The following is a 12528-nucleotide window of genomic DNA, read 5'->3' on the forward strand; positions in this document are numbered from 1 at the left end:
ACTATACTACTCAACATGTGATTATTTCTATAGGTATGTGCTCTTCGTGGGAATAGTAAAGGGGTGCAGGTTCTTTGAACATTTGCTTATCTGCATTGATCTTTGTGCTTTCGGGTTCAGAAAACAGCACTATGAGCGTCATGACTCGTAAGTTTACGAACATCTTGATGATAGTGCAGAATTCGATGATATAGAGAGTATGGACAACACACTTACCTATTCCTTTTGTGACTGCGGCTGAGTGTTTTTCGCTCACGCTAAAGTACCGTGCTGCAATATCGACGTAAATGATCGCTGCTTGAGAGTTGATCAGCGATGAAATCGTGCTGCCAGACGCATAAGTTGTTATTAGGAGCATGTCACAAGCGGTGAATGTTCAGCGGCTGTTAATAAACACCAAGTTTTACAGAATCGGATGCCACAAACCCTAAATAACACCTTGTATGTATGAATATGTCGTTTTGATATCATACCATTGTGTTATAATAACAAGCTCCTGAATTGACACAAGGCTCACAAATAAAGGTAAAGTAAACCAACGTTCACAAAAAATATTCCTAATCGTTTGGTTAGAGCTATTGTGAATCATAGTCACACTGAACGGTTTTTTTTTGCCATCGGCAAATGGGTAAAAGAACAAATTAGTGAATACTTTTGAAATTTAATGCGTGCAACTATAGGATTTATTTATTATCACTCTGTAGAAATATATGTTCTTTTCAGACACTCTTTCTCGTCTACTAAATATAAGGCATTTGTTTTTTTTTTGAAGGACTCGGTGGGACATTTGACATAATTTTACCTTGTGGCAGCACTTACTACGCCAGCTAGAAACAGTCCTGAGAAACAGGGAAATTCATTGAGATTCCTCTTCACATAATAGGGAACAATCTGAAAAAAAAAAGAAGTACGATAAACAAAAAAATACCAAACCTTCGAAAAAAACGTCATTCAACAATTCAGAAAGAATGCGCCACAGTTACTCACCTGATCATATGATGTGATGGCACCAGTCATCATTGGATCACAATCACGAAACCAGTAGATGAGAGCCACGCCGAGGCTTGAAGCAACCGCGTAGTAAAAGAGCACCAGCAATGTTCCAACAACGGCCGTCCTAAGAGCATAAGTCATAAGTCATCGATGAAAACTGCCCTAAGTGCGTAATTCATGAAGACTTCTCACACTTTCAGCACTGCGAACGCCCCATCACATTTTAATGAAATGTCACTGTACGTAATACGTATGCTCATACAGAGGGGGGTCAATCTGCGAAGTTGTTACGTTAAAACAGTTTGTAGGATAACTGCAAGCGAGTATATGTTGAAAAAATGCGTGGTACTTTTGTGAATTTGCTAAAACGACTCAAAATGATTGCCAACTGAAGGAGTTGGACACACTAAACTCACGGTGTGATTACGAGAGGCACCTTGGCGCATGGCTTCTTAAGTTTCGACCGTGTGAGCTCTTTACGTACCGCGCATTTAAATCTATGTACACGGGCCTCAAGCGTTTTCGCCTCCATCAAATGGAGCCGCCACGACCGGGATTCCTTCCCACGACCTTGGCTTCACGACTAGAGCACCATAACCACTAGACCAGCATAGCAGGTAAGAAAGAAGAGGAATGTCACTATACTTTAGTCACAATGCATCAAAGATTGAAACATTACAATAAAACTCGACGTACCATCTGGCTCGTGAAGCCTCCTTTCGTGTTTGTCAGAAGATTTTTGGCATTGTAAACTTCTTTGGCCTACCAAACAATATCCTGGACCTGGGCTCAGCATGCTGATATTGCGCACTTTCTGCATTACCCTACAACCGCTGATTCCTAAGGAGTAGCGCCACTTTTTCTTCATGCTCAACAAACAGCTGGCACTTCTCAACAGAAGCGTTACATCATGTTTGCTTTGCCTGGAAATCACACTTTTTATCTTTTCTAGACTAGACTTCTTCGCGCTTTCTAAAAGAAGTGAGCTACAGCAGCGCTTGAGAGGTCACGTGACTTCCTGTGCTATTTCCTGCTCACGAGTGCTCTGTTGTTTTTAATGCCACTTTCGCATGAGACATGTGAACCTTCGCCCTAAAAGAAAAGTTGTGACTCTAATAATAAACAGTTTAGAGGAGCACAGTGCTTCTGGATTTCAATCGTGCAGATCACCCGGTAAATCGCGGCAATAACAGTTAGATACACGCACTACCGTTATAATATGACAATATTAACAGATACTTGGGGTGATTACAACAGTAGCATTACCAGTTCATGTATCGTGTTGGCCGTGGCAGATACAGCGCCCGGCAGATGACCGGAAAGGTAACGGGTTTGATCATCTCCGCAGCGGTTACATTTTCGTGTAGGCACAATGGTAGAGACCCATGTACTGTGCAAAGTCAAGTGCATGGTAAAGAACACCGTATGCTCGAAATTTCTGGAGCCTTTCGCTACAGCGTCTTTGTTATCCATATCGTGGTTTTAGCATCTAAAACCCGAGGAATTAATATTGTTACAGCGAGTTGTGATGAAAGGGTTTTATTTGCTAGAGGTGAGCGATGGTCGTTCGCGGTAGCGCACTGCAATCTTGCCAAGCCTCTTCGTCATCCTTCCATTCTCTTCTCTGCCTTTCACATGTCCATTACACTTTCCCGCAAGTAGACGAAGCCCGCAGGGCGAGTTATGATGCACACGGAGGGTAAAAAGGTTCAAGGCGAGTAATGTGAGTGGGCTGCGTTCTGCTCGATCACCGACCATTGTACAAAAGACGAGCTATTACGTAGGTGAGCTAGCTTAGACGCTCCAAAACTACAACTGGTCCTGAATATCGCTACAGAAGCTTTTGACACAATCCACGCTTGCGTTGCGGTGTTTAAAGCAACACCAAGTCACATTTTTTGAATGATACTGGTTCGTGACGGTCGTCGTATCGTTCCTTTGAATGACGTTGAGAGGCCAGAGTCCGAAAACAAGCGATTCGGCGGGCTTCTTCTGTGAAGCACAAGGTGTTCAATACAGAATCGTCCTTGTGTTGAATGAAGGGTAAGAAAGTGTCGAGAGGGCTTAGAGCCAACCTGGTGCACAACAAATAAACTGGGCTAAAGTTAGTTGTTTCATGTTTCGCCTTGTATTACGCGTACGTGATAAAAGAGGGCACGTCATCCCAGTTCTTGTGATTGGTCAAAACGTACATAGCAAGCATGTTGATCAGCGTTCTGCTTCTCCGTTCAACGAGGCCATTTGTCTGCGGATGATACGGCGTGGAATGACGAAACTGTGCCGTGCACATGCGAAGTAATTCTTCAATAAAATCAGCAGTGAACTGGCGGCCATGGTCGCTGATAATAACACGCGGTGGGCCATGGCAAATGACCACTCAGTGGAGCAAGAAAACTGCTACGGAAGGAGCGGTAGAAGAGGGAATGGCTGCGGTTTCGGCTTACCGCTTAAGATGATCCGCACAGACGGTTATCCAATGGTTCTTATTGTTAGATAACGGACATGGACGCAATTCCTACTTGTTCAAAAGGCATACTGAGTGGTGTTAATGGCTGAAGGGGACTTAGTGTTGAGGTGGCCGGGAGCTTGTGCTGTTGGCAGTCTCGCAGCTAGTGACGTAACACTTCGTTGTTTCGTACATCTGGGCCAGCAAAAGCGTTCCTGCGTGCGGTGCAGCGTTTGTACGAAGCCTAAATGACTGAATGTTGCATCGTCATGCATAGCACGTAGAACATCGGAGCGAAGGCTATCGGAGACGACTCACGAAAACGTGCTCCAGGTCTAGAACAGTTAGTCTTACAGAGGAAATTGTGTCTAATCGTAAAGCAACCGCTGTGTTTGGAGGTACGGGTGGTGCCAAAAAGAGGATCGAGGTTGAGATCGTTGCGTTGTTCTCGCTGGAAGTAAGCCGTATCAGGGAACGTGCTTGTAACAACACCAAGGCAATCGTCGAAATTCTCAGCATCACAGTCGGTAGTCACAAGAGAAATCCGGGAGAGGCAGTCTGTGTCAGCGTCACGACCGCCACTCTTGTACGACACCGTAAAGCAGTATTTTTGCAGTCGCAGCGCCCAACGTGTGAGGCGGCCAGAGTGATCACGCAAACCGAACAACCAGCATAACGAATGATGATCGGTAATTATTCTAAATTGCCTCCCGTAAGGATTACAACGAAACTTCTGTATGGCGAAAACAGCTGCTAGACATTCCTGTTCCGTAACTGTGTAATTAGGTTCAGATTTGCTCAGGCAACGGCTGGCATATGCCACGACATGTTCTGCGCCACTGTGATGTTGTACAAGCACCACTCCTGCACCGATACCACTAGCGTCAGTGTGGACCTCAGTCGGGCAACATAGATCGAAGTGACGCAACAGTATAGTTGAAATTAGTAAGAACACAAGTTAAGAGAATGCGGCGTCACGCTCTGGAGTCCAGTTGAAGATCGCATCCTGTCGCAAGATGCTTGTCAGCGGGCACACGATCTCCGCAACTTGTGGAACAAAACGACGGAAATATGAGCATATATATAGGCCTACAAATGCGCGAAGTTCTCGTGCGGACTGCGGTGGCTTGAAAGAGCTCACTGCTTCTATCTTGCGAGGATCGGGTCTGATGCCATTCTTTTCGACTAAGTGCTCCAGCACCAGATTTTGACGTTCGCAAAAGCGACATTTTTTGGAATTCTGAACCAGGCCGGCTTTTTCGATGCAGTCGAGAACAAGAGAGAGAGATATATATATAAAAATGCAAGGAAAGACAGGGAGGTTAACCGAACGCACATCCGGTTTGCTACCCTGCACTGGGGAAGAGATGAAGGGAAGAAAACAGGTTGCAGAGAAATAAGAAGGTACACACAATCACGAGCACACTCGGGGGAGCACACACAGTCTACAGGCGATCACTAAGGTTTGTTGACTTTAAGTAAAGTAGGAGTGCTTTGGTCGCTTTCTGCGCAACTGAGGCAGATGCCCAAGGTCCTAGAATCTTCTGCGCACAAAATGGTCTGGAGTCAAGTTTATTCAAAACCATCCGGAGCTGGCATCGCTGTGTGTCGTAGCAAGCGCAGCTGCACAGGACGTGTTTGATGGTCTCTTCAGCTCCACAGTAGTTGCATGTAGAGGTGTCTGCCATATCAATGCGAAAGAAGTACACCTTTGTGAATGCAACACCCAACCAAAGGCGGCATAACAGTGTCGCATCGGTACAGGAAAGTTGTGATGGCAGCTTTATCTTGAGCGAAGGATCTTTAGTGAAGTCAAGAACAAGACTGAGATGGTTGTTATGCTCTTCAAACGTGCGGCCAAATATCACAACATCGTCAAGGTAGCACATGCATATCTCCCATTTTAGACCACGTAATACTGTGTCCATAAATTTTTAAAAGGTGGCAGGAGCACTAGAAAGGCGAAAAGGAATGACAATAAACTCAAATATGTCACTCGGAGGTTCGGAAGCAGTATTTTCTTTATCGCTGGGTTTCATCGCTATTTGCCAATAACCGGATCGCAAGTCAAGCGTTGAAAAATAGGAGGCGGCATGCAAGCTGTCTATGACGTCATCAATGCGTGGTAAGGGATATACATATTTTATCGTCATGGTGTTTCGACGCCTGTAATCCACGCAAAATTTCCAGGAACCGTTTTTTCCTTTCAAGAATTACCGGGGTGGCCCACGGCCTAGACGACTCTTGCACGACACCTTTGTTCAGCATGTCCTTTACTTGTTCGGAAATAACTTTGAGCTCAGAGGATGACACTCGATAGGGCTTTTGGCGGATGGGGTGTGCAGGGCCGGTGTCTATTCTGCGACGAGTGCAGAACGAGGGTAACTGAAGAGGTGCATCTCTATGTTTGAAGTCGAAAGCAGCAACATGCCGGGAGAGGACCTGTACCAGCGTTTGTCGTTTTTTTTGTACTGAGGGCCTTGCTGATCATAACGAGTATTAGATCTTCATTATGGCGAATATCGCAAGAAGAGGAAGAGGTGGTTAGGTCCTCAACTAGTGCCGCTATTGAGCTGCATGAGGCTTCACTGAAGAGAGCTATCTTCATCCCGCGAGGCAGCACTACCGGCGTGGCAGAACAATTTAGCGCCTAGAATGTTGCTTCTTTTGTCATGTACACAAAAAAACAGGGTACAATTATGTCCTTCTTAGAACAGTTCTTGTGCAGAGGCCCCACTACGAGGTCAACACAAGCAGCATCAACTGCTGTGGAAGAGACTCAAAAGGATTTCAGGCGCCAAGATGGTTCTATCACTTCATCAATCACACTAAGTGTGTTCCTTTCTTCGCCATGGTCGTCTTCTTCAAAAAGTGACGGTATAAATAATTGTTTAATGATACTTCCCCATTACCTCATTTGATGAAAGCATCACAGTGCTCCAGAAAATCGATACCAAGAATGGAATCGTGCGAACAACGAGATATAACCAGAAATTCAGATACAAATACTTTCTCAGCTAATGAAACACCTACAACACATACACCAAGAGGATGAAGCTACTCGCCGGCTACACCACGAAAGGTAATAGTATCGTTCAATGAAAGCATGACTTAGCGACCAAAGCGGTTTCGAAAGGCGAGGCTCATCGGATACAGTCGCCCCAGTGTCAACTAACGCCATCGTCTGTGTTCCGTCTATTAACTAATTTACTCTGTTTTTGAGCATAACAACAAGCAGGTGCATATCTTGAAAAGATTGTCCGGTGACGTCACCTCCGTTGGCCACGGGCGCTAGTTTCCCGGCGGCGGAGAGAAAGAAAGATGCAGAGGAGATGGCGAACGATAAGAACGGTTGAATGGTGGTGTCGAACTCCGCTCGGATGCTGGTGAATCGTTGCGTCTGGTGTCACGTGAAAAACGGTCTCTTGGAAACAAGTCGGTTGTCCCCAGGTCATATGAAGCACTGGGTCTTGGTGGCGAAGACATGGCTGGTGTCCTTCGTGAAGGGCGGCGTTGTTGGCGGCAATACAAAGCGATATGCACAGTGAAACCACAATTGTAGCACATGGGAGGGTTGTGGTTTGTCTTATATTCATCGGAACGAATGCTGGGCCGCTGCTGTTGGCGAGGAAGTTCGTGATCACGCTAATAAGGGGTTTCTGCTACTCTCCGGAATCCATTGTATTGGTTGTAAGTGTCGTCTTGGCAGTAGGGTCGGTGCTGTCTTTGCCGCAGCGGGACGTAGTCCGGCTCAGGGTCCTGGGAATAAGAACGCGGCTGCCCTCGTCGTGATCGAGCGTCATAGGCAGGTCCTCTATCGTAGATACGTGGATGATTCCGAGGTGCGCCATCAGAATCCTCAATGCCTTCCACCACACGGTGCGAGGAGAATGAAGTGAAGGTTCACTCGAACTTTGGTGGCCGGTACGGAGGATGTTCCACTTGCGTGAACAGGTCGAGTTCTTCAAGTACTATTACCCGGATCCTTGACGCATGATCAAGTGGCTGGTTGTTCTCTATACTTGCGATAGTTGTCACATTGGCTAGCCTGCCGTACTTCGGCGCAATACACCTGATATTCAGTTGCTCAAAAGTGCGGGAATGGCGAATGACACCGGCGACAGATGTCAGGGTGTCTTTCGAGATGAGGAAACTGTAAAAAGCCTCGGCGATTTCTTTCAGGATTTGCCCGACTTTGTTTTCCTCAAAGAATCGGGAGTCAATGATCCTTCATAGCTTTATAACTTCTTCAACGTATGTCTTGATATTTTCGCTTGGCACTTGCGCGCGTTGCATTGAAGTCTGTTCTGCTTTTTTTTCGTTTTGGGGTCGCTGAAACGCTTATTGATCTCAGAAAGAAATCTGTCCCACGTCATTAGCGTTTCCTCGTGATTCTCGTACCACACTAACGCAGTATCCGTCAGAAAAAACGCGACGTACGAAAGCTGAGAAGCGGCATCCTATCTCTTGGTGGCGCTTACCCGTTTGTAATGGATGAGCCAAGCCTCGACACGCTTCGTCTGGTCGGCCCGCGAAGGGACGAGCATCTCTCAGTTGTGGAGCCGGACTGGCTGGCGCTGAAGTCGAGTGGGGTCGATGTTCACCTGCGTTGTAGGGCATGTCCAGCCCAGATGGATTCGGTGGAAGTCCATCAAGGCGACGGCTACGTCGAAGAACTTGCGGTTCAACCTCCGTCTTCAAGTGTCGATTACCCAGTACCTCCACCACAACTGTTACAGCGAGTTGTGATGAAATGGTTTTATTTCGGAGAGGTGAGCGGTGGTCGTTTGCGGTAGCGCACTGCAATCTTGCCAAGCCTCTTCGTCTTCCTTTCTCTTGTCTGCTTTTCACATGTCCGGTACTATATTACTAATATATGTTATTACTATTATAAACACTATTATACATGTTACTTGTAAGGTCGAAGGGTATATATATATATATATATATATATATATATATATATATATATATATATATATAAAGTTTTTTCTCAATGAATCAAATGTACCTGTGAAGAGAGAAGGCTTAACTTAGCGGTTTTCTTAAGTTTATTTCCCCGTGTGCTCAGATTTGGGTGCACGTTAAAGAACCCCAGGTGGTCGGAAATTCCGAAGAACTCCACTACGGCGTCTCTCATAATTATATGGTGGTTTTGGCACGTTAAACCCCGTATATCAATCATATCAATCAATTAAATTTATTTCCAATGGTTTTGGCCTGTCCACCGGTTGAAACCATTGAAGATAAAATTAAGACAACCACTAAGTTGTGTCTCTTCTATATATATATATATATATATATATATATATATATATATATATATATATATATATATATATATATATATACATGAGGAAAGAAGTGTATACCTAAAGGCTCGTTTTTCCGTGTTTTACACAATATTACTGAGTTCTAACAGACAATAATGTCAAGGAAAGTATAGGGGAAGATATTAAACCGAATTGTAATGTAACAAAGAAGAAAAGTGGGTGAAAAGATAACTTGCCGTGGGCAGGATCCGAACCTGCAACCTTCGAATGACGCGTTCGATGCTCTACCACTTGAGCTACCACGACAGCCATCCCACCAGCCACTTTATTGGGTTTATATGTGTATTTAACGTGGGAGAGTCAGTCAGCGCAACCAGTAGCCTTGGCGGCGAGTGTGGCACACTCTTTTGAGCCTGTTTGGCGTCACGTAGCACGTGAACTTATTACGAGTGGGCAGCTTATTAACGAGGGTCTCGTACTGGCAGACGTAGTGCCTTTAGGTTGTATACGAGGGACTACTGGTCAGCTGCCCACTCGTAATAAGTTCACGTGCTACGTGACGCCACCAAGGCTCAAAAGAGTGTGCCACACTCGCCGCCAAGACTACTGGTGGCACTGACTGACTCTCCCACGTTAAATACACATATAAACCCAATAAAGTGGCTGGTGGGATGGCTGTCGTGGTAGCTCAAGTGGTAGAGCATCGAACGCGTCATTCGAAGGTTGCAGGTTTGGATCCTGCCCACGGCAAGTTATCTTTTCACCCACTTTTCTTCTTTGTTACATTACAATTCGGTCTAATATCTTCCCCTATAGTTTCCTTGACATTATTGTCTGTTAGATCTCAGTATATATATATATATAAATATATATATATATATATATATATATATATATATATATATATATATATATATATATATATATATATATATATATATATATATATATATATATATGTGTGTGTGTGTGTGTGTGTGTGTGTGTGTGTGTACGCACACATGCATATATACATGCTTTCCCAAGAGAAAGAGATGGTAAAGTAGACCTGAAATTTGATAATACACATGTGGTAGATCTAGGAGAGAACGCATATCTAGGAACATTTCTCTCAGAAGAGGGGGTTCATACGAAACTAGTAATGGACTGCACAACAAAAAAAAAAGAAAAGACGAAAAAAACGCAGTCCTGTGTCTCCCTTCAGTTTACTAGCAGCTGACCAATAAACGTATATGTATATACTTGAGCTGCCTTTTGTTACTGTGTTAAACAAAAACATTGATTTGGACAAATGTTCGGTATTTTACTGGTGGCTGGTGGCTTGGTGGCTTAGAACTGTCATGAAAACAGGACATTTACTGGCATACGCATCAATTGCTGAATTTGTGTGCATGTGGTGCCTTGTTGTCAGAATTCTATCTTTTTCTTTCTTCTAAAAAATATTGTTTTCGCAATATGCTTCCATACTTGATTGGCTGTAGCGTTGTGCAGTAAATGACGAAGCTACATTCATGTTAAAAAAATGGCCCCCACCTCACCGAAGGGAATCGCGAGGAAATTCTTGCAACGAAAATACATGGCGGGGTAATTTTAATCGCATAATTTAATATCGAGACAAAGACTTGTACCGTAACCATGTATTTACACATGCATCAGTGAGCGAATGGTTGGGAGTGAGGCGCGCGCTTCACTCCGTTAGTATATAGGTACGAGTGAGCGGACAAAGAGTGGGGTGCAGGTATAGAGAGAGAGCGAACGACGAGAGAAAGAGCGGTGAAGCTTTGCACTTGTTATAGTACCTGACGGTCCCAATGCCAGCGTTTTATCAACACAAACGATACACCAACGATGGCAGCACAAACGCTACAAACGTGTTCCAAATGAACTGCATTGAGGTGGTGGAAAGTAACGTTAAAATAAAGAAGGTTGGGGCTCCAGTTGTTAGGGGCAAGGATAAGTGCGCGCGCCCGCAGGAGTTGCTATGGGAGAGGCCTGCGGACGGATCCCAATGGACGCCTGACATAGCCTGATTAAGAAATGCAATCGCATTTAAAAGGCAAGGTGTGCAAACAGAGACGCAGGAGATACGACACCACAGACACCAACAACTGAAAAAAGTGCACAGCGGCGGGAAACAGGAAGACGCAAAGTCTTACCTGCGCGTGCCCAGGCAAGAGGCGAAGTTATCAATCTGGTGCGAGTGGTTGTCAACGTGAGAGATAACTATTCAGACACATGATTTCTTTGTTATGCAAGTTAATGAATAGTTGGCTGAGGCATGCGCTAACTTATTGTCAATATGCCAGGCCTTCACCATTTAATGGGTTTCTATAGTCCTTCCTGTGCTGGTAGAGAATTGCGCATTCAATTAATTTCGGCTTGCACTTATAGCTCCAGTAATATAAAGTCTATTTGGTGGGGAGCCTCTATTCAGCCATCTGTTATGTTTCATTATTTTCTGGTTAACATAGCTACCTGTCTGCCCTACATGAAGGGGCCGCAACTGAACGAAATCTTATACACCACATTCTGCGGCATTCAGTAAATTTGCCGGTATGTTTCACGAAACAAATGCCACAATGCTTCAAGGGTATCACCTACTCATTCTATTCATGAAGGGGGGCACGAATAACAACCACCGTAATGGAAGCCACAGCTTATTGGTTGCAGATTGATAAGTTCATGTTTTGCCTGCGCATGCCCAGATAAGTTTCTTTTCCTTACCTTTGTTTTTTCGCCGCTGTGCATCTTTTTCTGGGCTTAGTGGGCGTTTGTGGTGCTTTTACTTCTCCCTCATGTCGATGTTTACACACTCTGGCTCTTTAACATGCATACCTATACTAAATATATATAGTTCGGCTCTCCATCATACGAAAATTCATTTTCAATTCGGAAAATCTCTGTCGATATAACAATCGAGGCAGGATTTAGACAAGAAGGCTCTAAACTATGTTTTCTGGAGTGGAGGTGGGCCTCCCTAAAATGACGGCGGTCGCTGTCATATTGCTAAAGGAAAGATTCGCAAGCAGACGACAAAGTGTGCTTCGCAGCTCTACCCTCGCAGTAGCCTTTGGAGACTGTGACATGCTTTTGTAACGCAGATAAAGATTTTACAAGGCGATAGTGACTTCGTGCGTCACTTATCGCTGCACAAGTCGCATCAAGAAGACACCTGGGGTCACTTTTCACGTGTAAGTATTCTCGTTTTGTTCGCTGACGATCATCTGCTTTTCCGCTTATGCTGTTAAATAAAAAGCAACATGAAAGGTGCGCATGCATGCATTACTTGCGTATAGCTGTATGTAAGGTAATTTGAAGCATTAAAGTCTCGCTGACACGACGTTGTCTGTGAGTTTTAAGTTTATGGACGAAGCACAAGGTACTTAAGGTCTATGGCTGCACCTATCAAACATCTGAACGAGTAGGATGCCTGAATGCCCTTTGAATTCTAAATTTCAAACGCCGATAGACTAGGCTGCCACAATGAGTGACTGGCGTTATATCAAACATCGAGGTATACCTTGTTTGTAGGCTTTGAAGGCCGCGCTTGCTATGACAACACACGCCGCCAACGGATGTTGATAAATATTATGCAGAACTAACATCATTGCAATCGTTCTTATAAACGGTTCATTTGGGGAACGTCTCCTGGAGTCTGTCGCTTGCACGTGACATCGGTGCTTCAGTTTTGGTTCCACATGTTAATTGGTTAGAGTTTGATCACTCTAGGAAAATTACTGGTGAATCGCAGTTTACTTAGTTACCGCTCTTCTTTAACTTTAGCTTTAATTTTTTTCAACTTACTTATATAATCTC

At 44.5% G+C, this 12528-nt stretch overlaps 1 protein-coding gene across 1 annotated transcript in view; it reads right to left on the minus strand.

Moving 5' to 3' along the window:
- The window catches only part of LOC119161085 (sodium-coupled monocarboxylate transporter 1), a 96646-nt gene that overhangs the window by 65846 nt on the left and 18272 nt on the right, over nt 1-12528 (minus strand). Inside the window, exons 7-9 of the mRNA XM_037413415.2 lie at nt 988-1117; nt 803-891; nt 217-326 (exon numbers count right to left, since the gene is read on the minus strand). Of these exons, the coding sequence (XP_037269312.2) occupies nt 217-326; nt 803-891; nt 988-1117 (329 nt within the window). The remainder of the gene's footprint in view (nt 1-216; nt 327-802; nt 892-987; nt 1118-12528) is intronic.

This window comes from Rhipicephalus microplus, chromosome X (assembly GCF_043290135.1).
Source record: "Rhipicephalus microplus isolate Deutch F79 chromosome X, USDA_Rmic, whole genome shotgun sequence".
Lineage (NCBI taxonomy): Eukaryota > Metazoa > Arthropoda > Arachnida > Ixodida > Ixodidae > Rhipicephalus > Rhipicephalus microplus.